Source organism: Heloderma suspectum, chromosome 7 (assembly GCF_057233095.1).
Source record: "Heloderma suspectum isolate Gila_16-S chromosome 7, 16-S_ref, whole genome shotgun sequence".
Lineage (NCBI taxonomy): Eukaryota > Metazoa > Chordata > Lepidosauria > Squamata > Helodermatidae > Heloderma > Heloderma suspectum.
Window position 1 is genome coordinate 62,620,574 of NC_139464.1, and position 26,340 is coordinate 62,646,913.

Here is a 26,340-nt window from a genome sequence, read left to right on the forward strand (position 1 = left end):
TGCCTGGAGAAACCAGGGATTGAACCTGGGATCTTCTGCATGCAAAGCGCGTGCTCTTCCATCGAGCTATGGTCCCTCTGAATCTTGGGGGAAGCGCTAAAACTCCCGAAGCTTCTCACCGCTCAGAAGTGAGGTGCACATACCTAATAACATGATACGTCAACATTCTGATGATCATCCCTTATCCTTGATCTACTTTTAATGCTGATTGGAAGCCCTCTGGATAGGTATTATGTTACTTCAGTCTTTTGCAGCTCTTGTTCAAGCAAGCTTATGGGATAATGAATGTGTTGGTTCTTTAAGAGCCGTAGGATGAGGCTCTTTTTCATGTGTCACCTGTCACACGCCATAGGTGATTTGCTTAGCAAATGTTAAAACTGCGGCTGTATGGCGAGGCAGACGGTGCCAATTTCTTAGAACTGGGCTTTGCACCTGTATAAATATATTATTCTTTAACCCCGGCAACCAGAGTTGAATCAACCTCTGCTGGCAACAGTAGTGTTTGTACGCCTGCTGTATACTGCCGCTGGACTGGTTGCTTCAGGCCAAAGGAATTAGCCTGTTGTGCAGAAGACCAGGTAGGAGCGAGCTTCCTGTCACCTGGGCGGCCCCAGGAGACAACAGAGGAACGGTGGGAAGAACAAGCAGGCGCTGCCGCGATCAGGTTACGCCAGGGAACTCCGATGAGCTCCTTCCCCAGGCCCCCAGGGTTAGGGAGGATCCTCCACGCCCCTTCACCCATTGTACGGGCACCTCGGCAGTTTCCGCTCCCGCTTCGGCTCTTTTCGTCCGGTTACCCTCCGCCCTGTGGGAGAAAGTCGGAACGCTTCTGGAGCGCCGCCGATTCTTCCGGGAATCGCTCGGAGAGTTCCGCGCAGCGGCCCCGCCGCTCACCTGGAGAAGCCGCCACCTCCACCGGTCAGCTTCTCCCTCGGAAGCAAGGGGCAGGTAAGATCCGCGGGGCCGAGCGAGCGAGCGAGCGAGCTTCCATCGGAGGCAGAAACGCTTCCATTTTCTGGCAGCGCCCGTGGTTGAAGCAAATGCTGAGCTTCGTCCGGGCTTGCCGTGCAGACCGGGGAGGGGAGGGAAGGCGGCGGGGGGGGGGGGCGTTGAGAGAGAAGCGGCCGACTCGGTAGGGATAATTTGCGGCTCGTAGGAAGACAAACGACGTGCGGGAGGAGGGGACGGTTAGATCCAGACAGAGGCAATAAATGCCCTCCCGATTCCTTCGTGCCCTCGCAATCGGGGTGAGAAAGTGGGCAGCGAGGTAGACCTCCGGTCTGGTGGTGGCCACCCTCGATCCGGGCGAAAGGGAGCGTGCGTTTCTAGGCGAAGCGAAGTGTTTGCAAGATATGCGGCAGGGGGAGGGAGGGAGGATTGCAGTTATGCGAAGCTGGCTAGACCTTTAGAAGTGGCTCGAAAGCGGATCGGCTCCCGAATTGCGTGTAAGCGGGGCGGGGGACGGGGAGAGGCGAAGCTCAGCGGGGCGCTCGCCAGGAGGGACACGCCGGGGTTAGAAGAGAGCAGCTCCCTGGAGACGGGGATGCCTCCTCACGCGCTCCCCTTTTGTCTCCTGCAGGCTGCGGTGCGTCGCCCCTGCCCCCACCCCGGCGGCGCCTCTCCTTGGCCGGCCACTCGAGAGTGCCAGCCCGCCCGGTCCTTCAGCTTGGCCAGGCCCGCCGCCGCCCCGTCAGAAGCTGGTTGCAGGGTGCGACGTTCTCAGGCGCTCCCTCGCCTCGCTGGGAACATGGCCACCGGGGGCTACCGGGGCAGTGGCGCCAGCGCCGCCGCCGCCACCACCGACTTCTTGGAGGAGTGGAAAGCCAAGCGGGAGAAGATGCGGGCGAAGCAGGCACCGCCGGCGGGGGCGCTGGCGACGGCTCCAGGAGATTGCAAGCCCCCCGGGGCCGCCCCGGCCGCCGCCACTGGTACCGGCTGCAGCAGCAGCGGCACCTCCGAGCTTAACAACAACAACAACGGCGGCGGCGGCATGAATTGCATCCCCCTGGCCAGAAGCGCCCCAAAGGAGCCCCAGGCTCCGTGCCCCGCCGGAGCCAGAGCGGGAGGCGCGGAGCCCTCGGCGGGCAAACCCGGCGGCGCGCCGGCTCCCCCTGAGGAGGAGAAAGTGGCAGCCAAGGGCAAAGGCTCCTCCGGCCCCAGCGCCCGGAAAGGGAAAGGGCAGATCGAGAAGAGGAAGCTGAGGGAGAAGAGGCGCTCGACAGGTGTGGTGAACATCCCCGCCACCGAGGTGAGAGGACGCTGCGCGCGGGAAGGCCCGGCCCGGCCCGCGACCGGCGCTTGTGGGCTCTCCACGCCCCCTTCTCCTAGCTGCACCTGAGGCTCCGGCTGTGGCTCCGCCCCCCACGGTTGCTGGCTGCACAGCTCCGCCATTGGTGGCTTCGGCAGTTCAAACCGGGCGGCTGCTTCACCTGCAGATCGCTCCTCCGGGAAGGGGAAGGGAGGAGGGTGCCTGAGGCCGCGAGGCCACAAAGCCCGCTCTGTGCCACGGTAATTGGGCTGAGGGCTGTTGTGCTGCTCGGGAGCCAGTGGCGTGTGGACTGCAGCCTACGCCGTGTAAACAGATCGATGTGGCTTCAAATGTGTGTGGCCAGCAGAAGGCCGTGTGGGTTTCTTCTGGAAAACAAGCCTCCTTTGGAAGCATAGGAAGCTCATGACAGTTCAAAAGTAGAATATGGCATTCCTTTATAGTTTATATAAAGTGTACATTATGGAGTTGCAAGTAGGGTGGTAGCACTTATGCAGGTGTTTGTAGGAAGATGACTGTGATCCTAACCCTAACCAGTCTTAGGTCAGCAGTCGAGCACCGATCTCATCTGTTCTCAGAAGCTGAGTAGGGTCAGTTCTGGATAGTACTTGAATGGGAGACCGCCTGGGAATCAGGCTTCCTGCATTGAGCAGGGGGTTGGACTCGATGGTCGTGTAGGCCCCTTCCAACCCTGTGATTCTGTGACTTCAATGATTCTAGTTTCAGAAGCCTACGGATATAAGGACTGTAAAGTTTGGTAAGTAAAAATCATGGTAGTCTCTTTTACAGAATGGATTTATCTGTCCTTACGTATAGAATTAAGTTCCAGTGAAATTAAAGGGGCTTTAATTTCTGAGTAAGCATGAATGGGTTGGATCCAGTAGTAGTGTGAGCGGACGTCTACTCATGCAATGTGACTTCTGCTGCTGCAATGGGGTTTCCCCATCCTATCCTCCCTCTGAGCATTCCTCAGATCTGCTCTGAAGGGTCCTCCAACCCTTTGGAGCAATTTTGGGGGATGGCAGGGGGGAGGGGAAATCCATTGCGCTAGATGGCCAGCATTAGATCCAACCCATTGTAATTGTAGCCTGTCTCGTATGTTTGTTTCTTTTTTCTATATGACTTGTCCAAAATGAGAATACGAAGACAGGCCTAAGAAAAAATCCATGCAGTGAAAACACTATTAAACATAACTTCTCTACATTAAAGTAGTAATTAAGTAATACTTGCAAAGCAAGAAGTAAAAATATATGAATATTAGAGTGGATCTTAAAAAGGGAGAAGGGTTCCACTTCATTTCCTACTTGTGTGTCAGAGACTTTTCCCCTAACCATAAAAAAATACAGTCCAAAACTGTGAGGAAAGGAGACTAAGGTATTAGTTCAGGTGTAAATGTAATGTAATTCTAAAGTCAAAGCATTTTCTTTCACTTGAAAAAACACAGTGGGCTGAAGAAGGGAGAAAAGGATATTTTTGTTAGCCAATACAGCTGTCTTCTGTGGTTTTCTGCTAGCATAAAAATCTGGCATTAATTTAAAATGCTCTTAAAGGAATGCAAAAGCATGATAATAATATCTTCAGCCTTTTCAAGCTGGGTGGAGGAAGATTTAGAAAAATCTAGTACAGGTCTTCACAAGTCTTTTTCCTTCAGCATCCTAATAAAGGAAAACAATAAATACCACTAAGCTTAGCATGTGCTACCTCCAGTATCAGAGGCAGTATAGCTATGTACACCAGTTGCTGGGGAACATGGGTGGGAGGGTGATGTTGAACTCATGTCCTGCTTGTGTGTTTCCTGTGGGCAGCTGGTTGGCCAGTGCGTGAGCAGAATGCTGGACTAGAGGGGCCCTTGGTCTGATCCAATATGGTTCTTCTTACATTCATTTTATTTTCTTCTGGAGTATGAGGGATTTAAACACTCTTCCTCACCTGAAGTTGCCAGATACTTCCTTTTGTGGCTGCATGAGCATTTCACAGCTACCATTCTGCAATGTCAGGAAAATGTTCAGCCAAAGAACCTAGGAAGATGCCATATACTGTTTATCCATCTAGCCCAGTATTGTTTACTCCAGTCCTCCCACCCTGGTGCCCTCCAGATATTTTGGATTTCAACACCCATCAGCCCCAGCCAGCATGGCCAGTGGTCAGGAGGGCACCAGGTTGGGGAAGGCTGGGCTACTCTAACTGGCAGCTGCTCTCCAGGTTCTTGGATGAAGGTCATCCACATCACCTCCTGCTTGATAATTTTAACTGGGGTGAACCTTGTACCGTGTGCGTGCAAAAATAAAAAGTGCTCTACCACTGACTACGCTCTCTTCCTAAGTAGTTGCATGGAGGAACAGCAGCAGGAGTAGGTTCTTATTCCCTGTTGTAGATGCTGCTCCTGTCATCTTCAGAGCTTCCTGATCTAAGGTTTGCCTGTGCTAGCTGGAGTGTCTGGCAAGTCAGTGGGACTAGATTGCTTTGCATCCTGTAACATGCAGATATAGCTATCATGGGGATGAGCCCCAACCCTAAAGGTTCCACTCATTTTTTGGGTTGTTCTTGCACTTTTATGCTTGAGGCTTCTGCAAGAGACCTCAGGGGACACATAATTACATTGCCACATTGTTTGGCATATGTTTGGACTGACCTGAAACTCCTTAAATGTGTCTCCCCCCACCCCCCCTGTTTATTTTACCTTCTAGGCACCTCCTCCATTTGTTTGGAGCCTGAATGTGTACAGTGCCCTGTATGCACCAACATGCATTGTGCTGCTGCATGCAAAATACGTGGATCAGGACAAGTTGTTATCAAGGATGGTTTTAGCAGGAGGGCGACCTGCTTTCCCTTATCCCTGTCACCTCCGCTCTTGCCTGGCAGCAAGGCCTGCTTACCTGCTTTAGGTATTGTCCCTGGAGCAAAAGCTGCTCCTTCCTTCACCTGCTGCTTGCAGAGTTTCTACTCAGAGTATCAGGGCCAAAACAGACAGTACTTCAAATCTGTATCTAGTGGCTATCCCTTTAAAAGATTTTTACTCTATACTGCAGGTGTGGGCAATATGTGCTGAAATTTATGGTGGCAATAATAATAATAGTTTTCAAATTTTTGTATTCAAAAATTGAAAACATGCTAAATTTGTCCATTTTAACCCTCTGCGACAGGTTGCTGCCTTTTTTTTCTGCCTCCAAATTTAGTAGTGGGTTTGGGGGGTCAGAAGTGGCCTCTGGACCCTCCAGATCTGTCCACCCCTGCTATAGTAACTGCAGGGCCCCTGATCCGGATCTTAAAAGCCCCACTACACCTTCCCCCCCATTAGGATCCCAATCAGAATCAGGCCCTTACTTTAGAGTAAAAATGGGGGGAAAAGAGGTAACTGCTAGATATGGATTTAGGGAGCAATCTTATGGCCACTAGACAGCAGCTAGATGGCCATAAGATATGCCGTTTTCTGGGAACTTACCTCAGAGCCCGTGCTCCGAGGTTGGTTCCTGGAGAACTGACCTCCCCCCACTTCCTCGCTGCCTCAGAGGCAGTGCGGAACAGCCCCATCCTCCGCGCTCACAAGAGGAACATGGAGCGGCTGGAAAGGGGCGTGGCTGGGGGTGTTCTGGGGTGGGGAGAGCGTAGCTGCCTGTACGACACATCCAATGTGCCTCTCTCCGTGCTCCCATGGCTAGACAGCCGCAATCGGCTGTCTAGCAGAAAAAGCAGGGCAGGAGAAGCACGGAGGGAATTATCCCCTCCATGCTTCTCCTGCCCTGCTTTGCATAGGCGGTTGCCTCTGAGTTTGGAGGCGGCCGCCTATCTCGATAGGATTGTGTCCTTAAAGTACTGTCTGTTTTGGCCCTCAGATTCACAGAGAGGACCCCAACCTCTGCTCCCACCCCAGGATAAACAACAAGGGTCACTTTGGATGTAATGATCCTGGCTTAATAAAACATTTATGAAGTAGGGAATGAGTGTTGGGTTCATATCTGGGTTACTAAACCAACATTAAGTCTCAATTTTCAAGTCTTTGCATGTAATAGGTAATTGTAACCATGATCAAAGTGCCAAAGCTGGTGTGGAAAGGGTGGGCAAGGGATGAATATGTGGGCCCTCATTCCTGTCTTCATAAACCATGGTTTATAAAACTGAGATTGTTGCTTGAGGGAAGATTTCATAATGCGCCCAGGCCATGTCAGCTATGTCTGTGTGGCTGCAAGACAGTAGAAGATCGAATTCACCTTCTGTTAGAGTGTGCTAAATACGATGACTTGAGACTCAGATATATTTTTCCACTCCTGAAGAAGAAAAGGTTGGAAACATCAAGGGATAAGGTGCTTATGTTATTGATGGATCGGATTATTATGCTGCTTTTAGGATGGTTAAATATATTAATTCCGCTCTGAAAGTGAGACAACTGACTTTGAATTCAAACTCCCAAATAGTTCAATGTAAGACAAGCCAAGATGGTTTGGTCTTACGTTTTAAATATTAAATGTTAAGGGTTGTTGTTTTTCTGGATGTATCCAGTGGCTGTATTTTAGTCAGTTATGTTTTAGCTTTATGGACTGGTTCACTGTTTTGCAAATGACTGGTTGTCAACGCAGTAAAATTGAACTGAATGGATATAATGCAGTGGCCTAGAGTGACTAGGGAGGGGCAAAGTTGGATACAATTTTAAAAATTCTGCCCAGTTCTCAGATCTTCCAGCTGCTGGAACCCTGGCCTGGAAAGGACTGCTGAAGCAGCCAGAAGGGCCAGAGAGGCCCTTCTTTCAAGAGCACTATCTTCAGAGGTGTGTTTGGTGGCGACTTGAGAGAGGGCCTTTTCAGTGACAGCTCCCAGGCTGTGGAATGGCCTCCCAAGGGAGGCTTGTTCTCTCCCTCTCTGCTGTCCTTCCTCCGGCAAGACAAGACTGCTTTATTCAAGAAGCTGGAGGTGGATCTGTTGGATTAGGTGATTAATTTTTTTTTAATTCTGTAATTGTTATGTTTTTATTATATTTTAATGTATTGTTTATTGTTTTAGTAAGTTTTAATCATGCCTGTAAGCCACCCTGAGTGCCAGTTTTTGGTAGAAAGGTGGGATTCAAATCAGTCAATCAATAAAATGTTTGTTGTCGTTCAGTCGTGTCCGACTCTTCGTGACCCATGGACCATAGCATGCCAGGCCTTCCTGTCCTGCGCTCTCTCCCGGAGTGTGCTCAAGTCCATATTCATTGCATCGGTGATGCTATCTAGCCATCTCATCCTCTGCCATCCCCTTCTCCTTTTGCCTTCAATCTTTCCCAGCATCAGGGTCTTTTCCAGTGACTTTAGTCCCTCACAAAATGTGGCTTCCTCACTCAGCCTGCTGCTGCTGTGTCTTGTAGCTTCTGACTCCTGGTCTTAGATGCATAAGAATGAAGAAAAGCCATGCTGAATCCCATCAAGATCCATCTAGTCCAGAATTCTGTTTACACAGGGGCCAGCCAGCTGCATATGGGAAGAAGCCCACAATTAGGACATGAGTGCAATAGCACCCTCCCCTCATGCTCTTCATCAACTGGTATTCAGAGGCATACTGCCTCCAATATATCCAATACAATATATAGCCACCATGACTAGTAGCAATTGATAGCCTTTTCGTCCATGAATTTGTTTAATTCATGGAGGACAAGAAGGACTAGGGCAGCAAAGGTGTTTACAAGTCATCCCCATCCTCTGATGGTTTAATGGGGTGGGGATGCTACTCCTTGAGATTCACCAGCAGTGCCTGTTCTAGTGGTGGAGGGACAGTGTTGAGTACAACTCAGTAGAAGTATCATTCTATAAAGATGTAGCCAGTATAGAAATGGGAAGAAGCAGGGAGCAGCGACACATGGATGAAATATGCATTGAAAACTCCCTTGATTGATGATGGAGACCATGAAGTCTCGGGCTGCTAAGGGTTTCAGAAAGAAGATGGATTTGAAAGAGGAATTTGAAGGGAACAAGCTGTCACCAGGAAGGTATTCTAAGAGTGCAATCCTATGCATGTTTAGACAGAAAAAAGTCCTACAACTCCCAGCATCTCCCAGGCAGCGTATCTGGCTGGGGGATGCTGGGGAGTTGTAGGACTTATTTCTACCTAAATAGGATTGCAGCTTAAAAGGCAGTTCGAGATGGAGGGACCAGAAGTGAGAAATGGGCAGTCTTTTAAAAAAGGGCTGGAGACTTTAAGGTAGCTGGGCAGTGATGTGGGGATCCTGGGAAATGTTGAACTGGAAAATATTGCTATGTAAATCATTTGTATTGGAAAATTTTTGGATACCCTAGGGAGTCATCTAATTTGGCATGTTTATTTTACTTGTATTTAGTAAACAACAAAGCCAAAAAAGTACTCCATGTTAATTTTTTGTCCAATACACCACAAGTATTTGACCTGAAATATTTGAGAGGAAAAATTAAAGCACACCGAGGGATCAATCCTATGGCTGCTAGACAGCGGCTAGATGGCCATTGGATATGCCGTTTTCTGGGAACCGACCCTGGTGCCTGTGCTCTGAGGTCTGTTCCCAGAAAACTGACCTCCTCCCACTTCTGCGCTGCCTCGGAGGCAGCGCAGAACATCCCCATCCTCCACACTCGCAAGAGGAACATGGAGGGGCTGAAAAGGGGTGTTCACTCTTCCAGTGAGGTTGTTGGGGGACCTTCGGTTTCGCTGTCACTGCTTATGAGTCTCATTATTAGAGCATTGGCTATTGGGCAGTATATAGGGGTGTTGCTAGGCCTGGAGCCATTGGTGCCCAGTCCCAAATATATTTCCCAGAGCCCCAAGTGTCCACTGCTGTCTGTGGAAGATCCCCCCCCCCACCCCCTTAGCTTAATGCAGGGGACAATTTTCAAGAGGAATTGCAGCTGGGGAGGGAAGGGTTAACTTTCTCCTTCCATGTGCTACACTCCCCCCTCCCCAAGTATTTTCCCCGCATGGCAATTAAGAATAGAAAAAAGTTTTTTCCATTGGTTTGGGATGCTCTGTGTCAGCGTGCAAATTAACTGAAGAATTTATTAGAGATGATTTAGATGAGAAAGTTTAGATGGCTCGCTTTGCCTCCTGTGAAATTTAAATAAATTCTAGTAACTATTTCTATATTTGCATATGTAGATATAAATTAGCATATGCAGATTTGATGCAGATTTGTTTCCTATGGGCCTAGCCCCCAAATCTTTTAGGAGCCTAGCAACACCTCTGGTAATAAATAAATAAATCACACTGAGACATATATGTACTTCAGTGACGTATGTATTCTCTCATATATTTGCCTAGGGATAATCGCCTAAAAAACATTAACATTGAAATTGTCAAACCTGCCTAATATTAATTGTGACCTGCCCAGAGAGCCTTGGGCAGTATTAAAATGTAATACATACATACATACATACAATTGTATTTGAAATTACTATCCATCCATTGTTACTAATGAACTTGTGAAATGGAAAAATTTCCATGGGAAAATAAAGCCTGGAGAATTTTCCACCCCTATGTAACTGTAGCTGAGGATGGATAACTTGAATGCCTCTTGGGCATTTGGATACGGAAAACAAAGTTTAGAAAGGAAGTATAGGGCAAGGCTGAGGAGTTCTTTACAGTAAGGATATGGAGTTTGTGTTTCAGAAGAACATGAGAAGATAGCGGAGGGATTTGAGGAGAGTATCTTGTAGTCTGCATGATGAAGAGATGAATGATTTTGGCAGCACGTTCTGGAAAGATAAGGGGTGATGAGCTTGCTGGTCTACTTCAAAGGAAGAAGAGATGATAGCAGCAAGTTGCTGTTCTGTCTGCTGATGCCATCCTGTCAATTGAAGATTCTATATTTCTTAGTTGTATATGGTTGAATATGTGCTCTTTTTCAAATGGCATTAATACAAATTACAATATTTTCCATATCAAGTGAGTTTATCTGTGTTGTTGGATTTGTATCCTGTCCTTCCTCCAGGAAACTTATTGTCTCCCAACAATAAAGTGATTTAAATTAAGCTGAAAGTCTGTGAGTTGCCCGAGGGCAGCCAGGCAATATCTTTCACAGCTGAGTAAGGATTCCGAGCAGACTTCCCAGGCCATAACATAAGCACTGTTGCTTCTATTTCACCACATCACTTTTAGTTCTATACTAACTCATGCATATGCTTAAGAGATTTAACTAATTACCTCTGAGTACAGAGAGGATTTAAAAATGGATCTTGCAATTAATCTGTGTTTACCACTTGAATATTCATTCACAAGTAAACTAGATCAAGTGTGGTTTGGTGGACAGTGCTGGAACATGCAAAATCTAGTTTCAGATATCAGTAGGGGAAAGTATGCAACAGTGTGATTCTGCAAACTGAAATAGCACTAGTGGAGCTCTGCTGAATGTTTCTGTTGTGCATTACTCTTGTTCAATCTGTTGTGCAGCAGTTTGCAGAATGGCTTCCACAAGCCTTTGTGCATAATGTGCAACTGGTTGCACATTGGGGTGCGCAACCATAATGTGCAGCTGGTTGCACAAAAGGTTGTGCAAGCATAGTGTGCAACCATTTGCACAATGGGTTGTGCAACCGCGAGTGCAACCACACACAACAATAACTTTGGTTGGATTCTCCTCTTGCACATAGTTTGGAACCTAGTTTACACTAGTGCAACATCATTTATGCTTGCAGAATGACACAGTTGGATACTGCCCAGTGTCTGGTAATTTTTTCCGTCTATAGTATATAAGCAGTCACATCTTCTATCGGTAGAAGTATATAATATCTTTTCATATGAGCTCCTTTTCGACAATATTCACAGTCTTATAGCAATCATGGTATTGCGTTCTGCATGACCGTCACTGGTATTTCTAAGAGTAGGCTTGTAAATGAGAGCTAAACTCAGTTCAGCAGTTGATACTGGAAAACGTAATGAAATTAGTGTTTGATTTTAATTTTTAAAAGTTGGAATTAAGCCTTACACTGTAGTCTTACACATATTTACACATATTTACACAAGCCTTACACATATTTACCCAGAAGTAAGCTCCACTGTGTTCCATGGGGCTAACTCCCAGGTAAGTGTGCATAGGATTGAGTCCCAAACTTCTTGTGGGGTGGGGGGAATCTAGATTTTGTTCCACTTTAAAATGTGCTTGCTACTAACGGTATATCCAGTAGTTGCCTTTGGGATGCCATTTGTAACAAATTAATATTGTGGTATACATTTTTAATATTGATAGAAATTTTGCCCAGCTTCTAAGAAGTGGTTTATCCTAATTTTAGACAGGGAGCAGTATGCTGATTTAAGAAGTAGAGTTGCAAAGTAAGGAAAGTTTCTTGGTTACTTATTGTTATCCGCAGGTGTTTGTAATGAGGATTTCTTAATTATTTATGTTAAATTAATCTTTAGATAGATTAGAACTATCTTAATCAGATGTTCAAGTGGTTTCTTTGGAATTCTCTTGGACAATCCCTGTGCACATATATTTTCAGGAACCAAACCCCTAGGAACATAGGAAGCTAGTTTATACCGGGCCAGAATATTTGTCTTTGCCAGTGCTGTTTACTTGACTATTAGTGGCTTTCCAAGGTCTCAGACAAAAGTTTTTCACATCACCTGCTATCTGATCCTTTTTACTGGAGATGCCAGGGATTGAACCTGGGACCTTCTGCATGCAAAGCAGGTGCACTTACCTGTGGATTGTCCTGTCTAGGGGGATCGTGTTCAGTGAACTGAAATGAGTGATAAAAGGAATCTGTTATAGAAGGAATCTGAGCTATATGCAACTACAATTGCTAGAGGTTGGAGCATTTCTCCTATGAAAAAAGAGAAAAAAGAATTAATTTTAAATCTTAAATCAATGTGTTTTGCAACATGGTGGAATGTGTATCTATGCAAAGAGGGATACACAGTGGCCACAAAGAAAATCTTAAACCTAGTTTGCATGTAACACCAATTCATGGGTTGTTTAACTGGAGCGAGCGAGCAAGCAAGCGTACTGCTTCCCGCACACTTGCCATTTCCACTTTCATAAACAACCCAGGAACACCCCATTACTGGGTTGTTGGATGAGACATGCGAACCCAGAACTCTGGGTTATTGAGGGACAAACAACTCGAGGGTTTTAACTCAGCAGCAAACCATAGGTTACTACTGTGGTTTGTCACTCAACAACCCAGAATTCTGGGTTCAGATTCGCATCAAACAACCCAGGGATGTGGCATTCCTCGGTTGTTTATGAAAGCTGATGCAAAGCGGAAGTGGTGAGCCGGCAGGAGGCAGCTCACTCGCATACTGCCATGTGGCCCTGACTAACTATGGGTTGTTTAACCTGTAGTTAGTCATTATGTGTGAGCCAGCTTTACATTCTTGGGACTGGGTACAAAGTAGTTTGAAAAAAGCTTCTAAGCATGAACCTGAGCCCTGGGCTCATAAGAATTCATAAAAGAAATTACCAAGAGGTTTGCTTGATGGATCTCCATTCTGTTTGCTGCAAGGTTGGTCACTGGTCCACTTCGCATGCGACAACAAGCCAGGTATTTTTTAAACCCTGGGTCGTTTTGAAACAGTGAGCACGCTGGTGCACTCCTTGATAGCTCCTGCTGCAAGCAGGAATGGCTAAACAACTCAGGGATACCCTGTTCCAGAAGAATATATTTTGCTTATAAATGAACCAGAATTTCTCTTTTCATTTGAATATGGGAAAACTTTGATCAGTTTAAAATATGGCCTGGTTCACACAAAATGCTACGCCATGGTGTGGTTTGTTGCAATCTGGCTTGTCGTTGTGTGTGAACCCATCTCCGCAAACAAATCATGATTTGTTAATCAGCTACAAACCACAAATAGAAGTCATGGTTTGTTGTTGGCATATGAACTCTGGCTTGTTTAAACCATGGTTTGTCGTAATGTCTGAACCCAGAACTGTGGCTTATCCCTGTTTGTGTGCTATCTGCCCTGAAACAGAAACACCCACCAAGAGATGCCTGAAAATGAAACTGCTCTGAAGGCTACCAAAATGAGCAGGAGAGAAACAAACCAGAAATAGGGAAAACAGGCTGTATTTGTTCATCCACGAGACAATTCATGACTACAGCAATAAACCATGGTTAACTTAAACCATGGCTTAGCATTATGTATGAATGTAGCCTATATGTTTTATGCAAACAAGCCAGGGTCAAACTGTGATTACCCAATCTTAGTTTAAACAAACTAAATCCCCCGCCCCCCAGAAGTTCAGTTAAAATTCTGGTTACTTGAAGAGTGCACTTCTGATCCTTGTGGCTGCACTGGAACAGAGAGTGTATAAGCCTGAGGTTTGCTGCCGCTTGTGGACATAGCAAATCATGGTTTAGCATTACACCTAGGAATGGACAGACCCACCTCTGTCCACGCTTGCCCGTGCTCACCGCTGGATGGCCCGACGAATGCTGCAGGGCCACCCATCCCCTTAGCAAGCTGCCATTTCGCGTAAAAACAGCAGCTCGAGGTTTTCCAGAAATGTAATGTTGCATAAATGGCCCCTTTATGTGGTCTTGTAGTCTTGCGTAAATGACCGCCATTTTACGTAAGATTACATTTCCAGAAAACCCCGAGCTGCCATTTTAATGCAAAATTGCAGCTCGCTAAGGGGACAGGCAGCCACCAGCTGCTTGTGGACCATGTGGCTTTGGCGAACAGGTCCAGTAAGTGCTCAGCGGCTTGGCAAGTGGGGTCTGGGAGGCCAACTGGGGGGGGGGGTCCGTTGGACTCCACCCCCTCTCAGACTCCCGCAATATACCTAATTACACCCTTATGTTAGGGAAAGTGGTTAAGGAAAGCAGCAAATACTTTTATTGGAGGACTTTCCTTTCTGAATTCTTAAGTGAAATCGTAGCTTTTGGAGTCTGTATCTTCTTCATGCAGTATTGGTCCAGGGATCAGTGCTGTTATCAGAGGAATAATTCTTGTGGTAAACTAGATAAGTTGCATATGTAACTATTACTGTGTGGCTGATGGTGAAATCCTTGTTCTTTGCATCTCCATTATGGTTTTTAACCAGAGTTAATATCAGCTGTAGAACTGAGCCACATACACGCTCTCGGCAAAATAGAATGCCACTGGCATGCCAAGCCCATTCTGTCTGCTTTATGGTTGAGAATAGCAGTTGATGTTTGAGAAAGATGGTCCTTACTTTTGGTAAGGACCATCTTTTACTACCATCTTAACTCAGAGCGGGGGGGGAGGCCAGATGGCACATAGGAAGTGTCTTAATGGTGCTTCCGCCATCCCCTCCCCACCCTCAGGAACACCACCTTTTTAGCCACTCCACACTGCTCTTATGAGTGTGGAGCCAGGGAAGAACCATGCCGCCTACAAGATGGCAGGGAAGGAGAGTCGGGTTTCTGGGAGCTGACGTCGGAGTGCCGGCTCCAAGCTCGGTTCCCAGAAAACGAAAAATCCTATGGCCATCTAGACGCTGTCTAGCGGCCATAGGATTGTGCCCTAAAACATAAAAATCAGGAATAAAACCATATTAAAACATGCAAAAGCATGCAACCAAATAAAGGAAGGAGAAGACATCTGTGAACCTCTGTGGCAAAAAAATAGATTTTTAAAAAATTAAATCAGTTTGTAGGTGGTTACTGCTTTATAACCTTTACCATTAATGGGTAACATTTAGAATATAGGAAACCAATATGATTTACAGCACAATCCTATCTTTACTGAGGAGTAATCCCCCTGATTCTAATTAGACTTTATTCCGTAGTAAGTGTGCATAGGATTGCAGACCTAATCATTTATACTAAACAAAAGCAAGTTCTCATGTTAGAATGTAATGCTTTGTCAGTTGCAATTTTACGTTTCATGTATTCTTACATTTCATGTATTCTTACAGCTAAGCCGATTCTGAATGTTATCTATTAGCTACTAGCTTTTATTTATTACAATATTTTTACCCCACCTTTCTGTCCATGCAGATGCGCCAAGGTGACTAACAAAGTGGTTTGTATCCAAAGTTCATCGTACTTAAGGTTAGGCATGCTTAGTATAAATATTGTTCACACAGTTATTTGAAATTAAACTTATTTCCCATTTAAAAGCTTAACAGGCTATTTACAGTCAGGGCCAGAAATATTGGAACAAGGGTAACTGTTTTGGCAGTTGGCCCCTGTACACCACCACATTGAAGTTGAACGGAAACACATCCAGATGGGAGCGAAGTCAGGACTTTTAGCTGTAATTCAAGGGGTTTGACAAAAATGGGGCACTAACCATTCAGGAAGGACAGCCAGTGGCATACACACACCCCCATCGTTGGTGGCTCATAAGTAATGGAACGAATGGCTGACAAGCAGCTGCATGTCCAGGTGTGACCTGTTTCCTGGGTACCCCATGACCAATCAAGCAGATAAAAGGCCTGGAGGTGGTTCTGAGTGTTACATTTGCATTTGGTAGGTGTTCACTGGGACTCCCAACATGAGGTCCACAGAGGTGTCCATGCGAGTGAAGGAGGCCATCATTAGGCTGAGGAAACAAAATAAACCCATCAGAGAGACAGCAAAAACATTGGGAATGGCCAACACAACAGTTTGGAACATCCTGAAAAAGAAGGAATTAATTGGCAAGCTCAGCAACAGCAAAAGGCCTGGAAGACCACAGAAGACAACTAAAGTGGATGACTGCAGAATTCTGCTCATGGTGAAAAGGAACCTGTTCACAACATCTAGCCAGGTCAAGAACGCTCTTGAGGAGGTAGGCATGTCACTGTCAACATCTACAGTCAAGGGACGGCTTTATGAATGTAAATACAGAGGCTTCACAACAAGGTGCAAACCACTGGGAACGCTCAAGAACAGAAAGGCCAGATTAGCCTTCACCAGCAAACACCTAAAAAAGGCTGCCCAGTTCTGGAATAAGATTCTTTGGGCTGATGAAACCAAGATTAACTTGTACCAGAATGATGGGAAGAGAAAAGTATGGAGAAGGAAAGGAACAGCTCATGATCCAAAGCATACCACATCATCTGTCAAACATGGTGGAGGCAGTATTATGGCATGGGCATGTATGGCTGCCAATGGAACCAGGTCACTGGTGTTTATTGATGACCTGACTGCTAAAAAAAAGCAGCAAAAAATAAAAAAGCAGCAGGATGAATTCTGAAGTGTATAGGGCTATACTTTCTGCTCAGATTCAGCCAAATGCTGCCAAACCGATAGGACGCCGCTTCATATTGCAGTTGGATAATGACCTAAAACATATAGCTAAAGCTACCCCAGAGTTTCTCCAGGCAAAGAAGTGGGATGTTCTTCAATGGCCAAGTCAGTCACCTGATCTCAACCCAATAGAGCATGCTTTTCACTTACTGAAGACAAGACTGAAGGCAGAAAGACCCACAAACAAGGCCTGGCAAAGCATCTCGAGGGAGGAAACTCAGCATTTGGTCATGTCCATGGGTTCCAGACTTCAGGCTGTCATTGGCTGCAAAGGATTCTCATCCAGGTATTAAAGGTGATCCTTAAGTTTGAAATGATGTTGGTTTGTTCCATTACTTATGAGCCACCAATGATGGGGGGGGGGTATGCCACTGGCTGTCCTTCCTGAATGGTTAGTGCCCCGCTTTTGTCAACCCCCTTGAATTACAGCTGAAAGTCCTGACTTCGCTCCCATCTGGGTGTTTCCTTTCAACTTCAATGTGGTGGTGTACAGAGGCCAACTGCCAAAACAGTTATCCTTGTTCCAATATTTCTGGCCCTGACTGTATAGTGATAGGTAGCCTGGTCTGTCATTAACATGTTGATTTTCATTAGTGACTAAAATTTTATGCAGGTGATCAGACGGTGATCTAATTTGCAACATATTCCCAGCACGAGACTAGCCCTTTAATAATAATGCTTTTAAAACCCATTGAACATATTCAGGAACAAGCAAGTACTTTGGTGCCATAAGTGATTTGCCAAGACTTCAATTGTTTGTATCTTTGTTGCACTCATCAACATCCAAGAAACACTAATTAGCTAGAGCTAATACATTCCAAAAGGTCCTCTAGTCACCCACCACACAGCAGATGGCAGGGGATTCTGGAGAAGGTCCTCCAAAGATGACTGAGCGAGTGTTCAGATGCAAAAAGGTGGTCCCAAAGATATTCTGGCTCCAGACCGTTTTGGTCTTTAAAGGTCAAAACCAGCTCTTTGAACTGGGCCCAGAAACCAGTTGGGAACCAATGAAGCTGATACAAAATCAGATAGTCTCTAAGCCAGCCTTCCCCAGCTTGGTGCCTCCAGATGTGTTGGACTACAACTCCCATCAGCCCTTGGCCAGCATCTAGAGCGCCCCAGGTTGGGGAACGCTGCTTTAAGCATGAGTAAAGTTCATTTTTGGCCACCATGTAACTATAAGCAGATTTGCATAGCTCTCAGACTCCATATAAAAACAGTGGGCTGTCTAGCTCTGGCACCTTGGAGTGTGGAAAACAGTGGCCGAACAACACATAGGATGTATCATACTGGCATTTCCTATCTCCCCACCCCGGCCCACCGTCAGGAACACCCCGTTTTCACTGCCCCGTGCTGCTCTTACAAGTGTGGGGCTGATCTGTGCTGCCTACAAGGCAGCGCGGGTCGGTTCTCAGAGCACGGGCTCCGAGGTCAGTTCCTGGGAACCGACCTATCCTATGGCCGTCAAGCTGCTGACTAGCGGCCATAGGATTGTGCCCTAAATGTTTCTTCCAAAAGGAAGGCCTTCACCCTCTCCATAACCTAGTAGGACTGGGCATCTGTGAGCATCACTGAGAAGGAGCTATGATGACGTACAGCCAATGCTAGGATTGTAGGAGTTCAGCATCAACTTCCAGCTAGAAGACAGACAGCTTTGATTAAACAGGATTTCAAATAACGTTTCAGGCTTTGCTTCTGATGTGTGTGCATGCACATGTGGTTGGATGGTGGAGGAGTGGTTTGGTCTGTTTTTAGGCTCCGGTTCTCATCTCTGCAGACACATCTCAAATGCTCTAGTATTACCCATATGATCTGAGGAAAAAAATACAACATCCCCTTATTTGTTCACCCAGGCTTTTTATATATGCTAAGTGCTCCTTTATTTGGACTCTGATCTCTACTATTTTTATTTTAATTTGATGGGTGGTGGTTTAAAATTTTATTGTAGTTTGTTTAACAGTGCTATAAGTAACCCTGAAATCAATTGATGAAGCATGGCATGGACTTTTGAAATAAACAGTCAATCTCTAATACCTTGTTCTAATGTATTCCAGATTGACTTTTTAAGTCATCCCCTGAATGTGTACACATTGAGAAACTGAAGGTGTTGTCCAGGCAATTATTCTAAGACCAATCCAATGTAAAAGAAAGAAAAAGTTAATGTTCTTACTTTTATTATAAAACTGCCTTTTACAAAAGGCAGAATAGTGAGCTATAAATTTTCCATGGATTAGCCATTTCCATGTAACTTAAGTTAAGAACTTTTCTTCTTAATGAGGAAATAGATGTTGATTCTAATGCAAAAGCGTTTTTTTTCTTTAAAGAAACATATAGGTTGGAAAGAAAATTGAATGAATGAAATGGAATTTTATATCCATGACAAAGAGCTTCTCACCAAAGTTGACTCTTGCTTTTTAAATAAACACTGCTTATTTAAATAGCATATACTGCAACCTATATTTTAAAGTAAACTTGAAATTTGGAGTGTAGCAGTGAAGTGGCTTTCTATTTTGATGTATTTATCTTTCAAGCATGAAACCAAATAATGCTTTAAAAGAGTACTTAGAAGTTATTATTACAGTTGGGTCTGTTTATTTTAAACAAAAGCGTGTTCTAGCTGTAGTCACTTGTAAAGAATTTTGTTGTTCAGTCGTTAAGTCGTGTCCAACTCTTCGTGACCCCATGGACCATAGCACGCCAGGCCTTCCTGTCCTCTGCTCTCTCCCGGAGTGTGCTCAAGTTCATATTCATTGTATCGGTGATGCTGTCTAGCCATCTCATCCTCTGCCGTCCCCTTCTCTTTTTGCCTTCAATCTTTCCCAGCATCAGGGTCTTTTCCAGGGAGTTTTCTCTTCGCATTAGGTGGCCAAAATATTTGAGCTTAAGTTTCAGTATCTGTCCTTCCAATGAGCACTCAGGGTTGATTTCCTTTAGGATTGACTGATTTGACCTCCTTGCAGCCCAGGGGACTCCAGCACCACAGTTCGAAAGCATCACTTCTTCAGCGCTCATCCTTCCTTATAATCCAGCTCTCACAGCCATACGTTACTACTGGGAAATAGCTTTGATTATACGAATCTTTGTCGGCAAGGTGATGTCAGTGCTTCTTACTATGCTGTCTAGGTTTGCCATAGCTTTCCTCCCAAGGAGCAAGCGTCTTTTAATTTCATGGCTACAGTCACCGTCTGCGGTGATCTTGGAGCCCAAGAAAATAAAATCTGTCACTGCTTCCATTTCTTCCCCTTCTATATGCCAGGAAGTGATGGGGCCAGATGCCATGATTTTAGTTTTTTTAATGTTGAGTTTCAAACCAGCTTTTGCACTTTCCTCTTTCACCCTCAACAAGAGGCTCTTTAGATCCTCTTCGTTTTCTGCCATTAGGGTGGTATCATCTGCGTATCTTAGGTTATGGATAATTCTCCCGGCAATCTTAATTCCGACCTGTGATTCATCCAGCCTGGCGTTTCTCATGATGTACTCTGCATATAAGTTAAATAAGCAGGGCGACAATATGCAGCCTTGTCATACTCCTTTCCCAGTTTTGAACCAATCGGTTGTTCCATGTCTGGTTCTTACTGTTGCTTCTTGACCCTTGTACAGGTTTCTCAGGAGACAGGTAAGGTGGTCTGATACTCCCATCTCTTTAAGGATTTGCCAGAGTTTGTTGTGATCCACACAATCAAAGGCTTTAGCGTAGTCAATGAAGCAGAAATAGATATTTTTCTGGAATTCTCTTGCTTTCTCCATGATCCAGCGAATGTTGGCGATTTGATCCCTAGTTCCTCTGCCTCTTCGAAACCCAGCTTGTACTTCTGGTAGTTCTCAGTTCACATACTGCTGAAGACTAGCTTGTAGGATATTGAACATAACCTTGCTGACAACAAAGGTCCACATAGTTCAAGCAACGGTATTCCCCGTAGTAACGTATGGCTGCGAGAGCTGGACCATAAGGAAGGCTGAGCGAAGGAAGATAGATGCTTTTGAACTGTGGTGCTGGAGGAAAATTCTGAGAGTGCCTTGGACTGCAAGAAGATCAAACCAGTCCATACTCCAGGAAATAAAGCCAGACTGCTCACTTGAGGGAAGAATATTAAAGGCAAAACTGAAGTACTTTGGCCACATAATGAGAAGACAGGATACCCTGGAGAAGATGCTGATGCTAGGGAAAGTGGAAGGCAAAAGGAAGAGGGGCCGACCAAGGGCAAGGAGGATGGATGATATTCTGGAGGTGACGGACTCGACCTTGGGGGAGCTGGGGGCGACGACGGCCGACAGGAAGCTCTGGCGTGGGCTGGTCCATGAAGTCACGAAGAGTTGGAAGCGACTGACTGAATAAACAACAACAACTTGCTGGCATGTGAAATGAGCGCAATTGTACGGTAGTTGGAACACTCTTTGGCATTGCCCTTCTTTGGAACTGGAATGTAAACTGACCTTTTCCAGTCTTGTGGCCACTGTTGAGTGTTCCAAATTTGTTGGCATATTGAGTGCAGCACTTTAACAGCATCATCTTTTAGGATTTTACATAGCTCAGCTGGAATAGTGTCATCTCCGCTAGCTTTGTTGTTAGTAATGCTTCCTAAGGCCCACTTGACTTCACTCTAGGATGTCCGGCTCAAGTTCAGTGAGCACACTATCATGGCTATCAGGGACATTCAGATCTTTCCTGTATAGTTCTTCTGTGTATTCTTGCCACCTCTTCTTAATCTCATCTGCTTCTGTTAGGTCCCTGCCTTTTTTGTCCTTTATCATGCCCGTCTTTGCACAAAAGGTTCCCTTGATATCTCCGATTTTCTTGAAAAGATCTCTAGTCTTTCCCATTCTATTATTTTCCTCAATTTCTTTGCATTGTTCATTTAAGAAGGCCTTCTTGTCTCTCCTTGCTATTCTCTGGAACTTTGCATTCAGTTGGATATATCTTCCCCTTTCTCCCTTGCTTTTCGCTACCCTTCTTTCCTCAGGTACTTGTAAAGCCTCATCAGACAGCCATTTTGCTTTCTTGCATTCCTTTTTCTTTGGGATGGATTGAGTTGCTGCCTCCTGAACAATGTTACAGACCTCCGTCCATAGTTCCTCAGGCACTCTGTCTATCAGGTCTAATCCCTTAAATCTATTCCTCACCTCCATGGTATATTCATAAGGGATATAATTTAGGTCATACCTGAATGGTTTAGTGGTTTTCCCTACATTCTTCAGTTTAAGCTGAAATTTTGCAAGAAGCAGCTCATGATCTGAGCCACAGTCAGCTCCAGGTCTTGTTTTTACTGACTGTATAGAGCTTCTCCATCTTTGACTGCAAAGTACATAATTAATCTGATTTTGATATTGACCATCTGGTGATGTCCATGTGCAGAGTTGCCTCTTGTGCTGTTGGAAAAGCGTGTTCGCTATGATCAGCGTGTTCTCTTGGCAAAACTCTATTAGCCTTTGTCTTGCTTCATTTTGTACACCAAGGCCATGCTTGCCTGTTGTTCCGGTTATTTCTTGACTTCCTACTTTAGCATTCCAATCCTCTATGATGAAAAGGATATCTTTTTTTGGTGTTAGTTCTAGAAGGTGTTGTAGGTCTTCATAGAACCGATCAACCTCAGCTTCTTCGGCATCAGTGGTTGGGACATAGACTTGAATTACTGTGATGTTGAATGGTTTGCCTTGGATTCGTACTGAGATCATTCTATCGTTTTTGAGATTGTACCCCAGTACTGCTTTTCTCACCCTTTTATTGACTATGAGTGCTGCTCCATTTCTTCTAAGGGATTCTTGCCCACAGTAGTAGATATAATGGTCACCTGAATTAAATTCACCCATGCTTGTCCATTTTAGTTTGCTGATTCCCAAGATGTTGATGTTCCATCTTGCCATCTCATGTTTGACCACCTCCAGCTTACCTTGATTCATTGATCTTACATTCCAGGTTCCTAAACAATATTGTTCTTTACAGCATCGGATTTTCTTTTCACCACCAGACACATCCACAGCTGAGTGTCCTTTCGGCTTTGGCCCAGCCGCTTCACTCTTTCTGGCGCTACTTGGAAATACCCTCTGCTCTTCCCCAGTAGTATATTGGACACCTTCCGACCTGAGGGTCTCATATTCCAGCGTCATCTCTTTTAGCCTTGTGATACGTTCCATGGGGTTTTCTTGGCAAGAATAGTCCCTTCGCCACAACAAGGCAGTGACCAAATTACTTCGTCTGATGACTTTCTACACAGACTCCATGTAATGACGTTCTGTGGCCGGCATGTTCAACTTCCTGAAAGACAGCCTCATCTTTCTCACATTCTACAGAATACTATGACAATGGAAGAATTAATCAAGCCAACATCAACTGTACTAAATAGTAAACATTAAAGTGAAACGCAGGCAGGCTTCATATGTTTCCCTTTCTTTATTTCAAGTTGGGTTGTGCTGTACGAATGCTGCAGTGGACAACTTAATTGAGGTTCCTAACTTCCTCTCTAGATTTCTGGATCTTCAAGTACCAATTTTACTCTGTCCCGAAGACATGGTGTTTGCTGCGCAAGCAGTCATGGAATTAATATTAAGAAACTTGGCTTTTCTGTCCTGGCACTGGGGGCTTTAAGGTAGAATCTTTAAGAATAGAATTCAAGATGTAATTGAGCAATAGGATCCACCAGTGATTAGTGTAGGACTACATCTGGAAAGACCCAGGTCCAAACCCCCACACAGCCATGAAACTCACAGATTGACCTTGTGTCACCTCACATGATTTTAGGATAATATGGGATGAGGACCTGAGCTCTTTGGAGGAAGAAAGGTGGGATAAAGCTGTAGTTACAATAATAATATCATCATCAGCATCATCCTGTTCTAAATTTTAAAATATTTTTGAACTTAATTGTAATAAGTTGCTAAGGTATTTAAGATGCGTGTGTTCAAACCATGAAGAGAGAGTACCCAATGCAATAGCAAACAAGGAATGGCTGCTTTAAAAAGAGAGCCACTGAGGAGTGTGTGTGTGGGTGCAGGGCACTGGCCTTTTCTCCTCTCTGAGAATGAAAGATAAAACAACGTTACACCACTCCTTGCTCCTTAGCCCCCTTCCACGTCAGTGCCTATTCTAATCACTAGTAGAAGTAAGCCTACTCCCTCCCTCTAAATGGGCAGAGGACTCCCTCCATCTACAGGTTCCCTCATTAACCTAACGCTAGAGAGAGGTTTGGACAAATACTCTTCCCCACACACACACATTCCAGGAACACACAAGGAGGGCTGCAGGATTGTGCAGGCTAGCCATCAATCAACCCCCCCCCCCCATACATGTGGAGCCCTTTCTCATGTTTACACACACCAGTATATGTGGAGCCCTTTCTCATATACATAGACTAACTCTAGCACTGGTAGAGTTAGTCCACATGTCCCCAGAACCTCTCTCGGAAGCAAAATTTACAGGTTAAAAGCCTGTTGAATCAAAGAAGCTTTCGGTTAATATCTAAAAGACAGCAAAGAGGGAGCCTGATGAATCTCTATCAGTGCTACAGGGCCACTACAGAGAAGACCCTGTCTCTTGTGCTTACTTGCAAAACAGACCAGATAGATTGCCCAGAAAGTGCCTTCAAGGCAGATCTTAAAGTCCAGGTAGATTTGTATGGAAGCAGTCAATCCCTGAGGCAATCAATTCCAGGTCCATTTGGGGTATTGAAGGTTCAGACCAGCACTTTTTAAATTAAGACTAGAAAGAGGCAGGGAGCCAATGCAGCTGGTACAATACTGGATTGCGTTTCAACTTGTTCATCCCCATCTATTCTTGAATTGTTCATCAGATGCTAGTTCATCACTTCGGCTGCCTCTCTGGGATCACATCACCCTATCTATGCAATCTGCAGAAGCTCTCCTTTCGATGCACCCACTGTCTTGAGATAAGATGTGTGGTGTCCTGGCCGAGGCATTACTTGTTGGTGATGCCTCACTTATGGGGCTCCCTCTTGAAGGAGTCTCACCTGGCTCCTACTTGTATAATTTGTTCTGCACCAGATAATTTTTTTTACCTGCTTTCGTTTCCTGAGCTTTAAAAATATTTTAAGTTTTAGGTTGAAATGAACAGGTCTTAATTGCTGGTTTTTATGGTGGAGATTTATTGTACTGATTTTATTGTATTTATATTTTGTTTGCAAACTTCCCTGAGAACCATTTCAGTTGATGGACAGTGCAGAAATTTTATTTCCAAATAAAATAAAAGTAATTGTATTGTAATAAATGTTAATTAGGAGACAGACTCTTCATAAGGACTTAAGTAAAGTTCGTTTTTATGAACCACCCAGAGGGCTTCGGCTATAGGGTAGTATAGAAATATAATAAATTAAATTAAATAAATGAAGTGAGTTCTGATATGAGACTCATTGACTTGTTGAGCAAGTAGCCAATCACTTTTTCTCTTCTAATTTTAGCTTCTGACATATAGCTCTTTTACTGGAAAGCAGTTTACTGTCATGTATGCCTAAGGGTCCAGCCTTGAGCATAGCAAGTTGAAAAAATGCACAGCAGATTTCAGAATCTTAACAGAGGCCTAACACTGATACTGACTTCTTCTTTTTTTGAGATGGTCATCTAGTTAAAAACAAAAACAAAACTTGATCAATCTGCTAAGACTTTGACCAGTCTTGGAGTAAAATGTTGAGTCTAATTCAGTATAAATATGGAGTATGCTGACCTCAATGGAATGCAGCAGTTCCAGTTGGAATGTAATTTTTGCTGAAATACATAACTGCGTGTTGTAACAAACAACTGACCTCTGACTTGAATAAAAGCCACCACAATTCTTACACTTACACATCACAAGTCAGGCTAGTGATTTTGTTTCGTTTGTTTTTTCTTTACAGAGGATGGCACATTTTTTCTTGCTTTTGCCATCAGGAGGACTTGTCTTACTAAACCCTTTTATTTTCTTACAGACATCTCAGGCAAGGATGCACTTTACTCCTTTCTGTTGGTAGTATCTTATAATTGGATTTTTTTTAAAAAATGAACATTTATATATTGCCTTATGTGTTAAAATGCCATCAATAGTCTGTTAGGAACATCTGGTTTAGGGCTCTAAAATAAGTTAACATTTTATAAACATGTTTAAAAAATAGATAAATTAGGAGCACTCTGGAATTCAGGTGTCTGAAATTCCTATAGGATATCTTAACAGGGACAAGCGTGCATCATTCCTTGCATAGGAACACTCCACCTAATCAAAGTAGTACGGAGGGAATAAAATTGGGAAGGAGCTGATATCTCCCATAACTGCAGGTGGGAGGCCCACCTACATGGTGAGAATCCTGGTGAAAGGGGGTATAGTATATCCTATAATACAGCTGTATTACAGTATTTTTGCAGTATTAAAATATGCATCCATTCTTGTAAGCTGATGATATAGCACTTTTTCACTCATCATGGCTGTTAATGTGGAAAAATGCTTTCAGTCTCTTTTATTTTTAAAGATTTTTTTTTAAATGAGCTTTCTCTCATCAGTTTTACTATGATTGCAGCATATGCACTCTCTGAAACGTTGCACTGCACTAATGCAAATGAAGGCTAGAGGTTTTAAACAGAGAGGGTTCTCTTACCTGATAAAGTTTTGGCTTTAGTTTCAGCTTCTGGCTCAAATAACCTCTACTGTACCACAATGATTCTTGTGGAAGTATTCCTTTATTACATAATAATTTTAAATGCTGGATGATTTTTAGCTTATTTCAATCAAATTGAGCATTTCACCATGTCTCTTTTTAACTGCAGTCATCTGCTTCTAGGCTCAGACCTCTAGGCCAGGGACAGCTCTAGGCTCAGACCTCTAGGCCAACTACAATTCCCATCAGGCCCAGTTGGTATAGCTAGTGGTCAGGGAAGTTGTAGTCTGGCAGCATCGGGGGGAGGGTGCAGATTCTCCACCCCAGCTTTAGGCTAAGGACTGGTCCTCATAACTGCAGGCAATTC

At 44.6% G+C, this 26,340-nt stretch overlaps 1 protein-coding gene across 2 annotated transcripts in view; it reads left to right on the plus strand.

Moving 5' to 3' along the window:
* Positions 1-742: 742 nt before the first annotated feature.
* The window catches only part of PAWR (pro-apoptotic WT1 regulator), an 84,269-nt gene continuing 58,671 nt past the window's right edge, over positions 743-26,340 (plus strand). Inside the window, exons 1-2 of one of the 2 annotated variants that reach the window (XM_084810410.1) lie at positions 743-948; positions 1,580-2,248. In XM_084810410.1, coding sequence (XP_084666536.1) covers positions 1,748-2,248 — 501 coding nt within the window. In that variant the 5' untranslated portion in view covers positions 743-948; positions 1,580-1,747. Of the gene's footprint in view, positions 949-1,077; positions 1,248-1,579; positions 2,249-26,340 lie in introns of those variants that run through there. The other variant, XM_084810409.1, reaches the window with a different exon arrangement.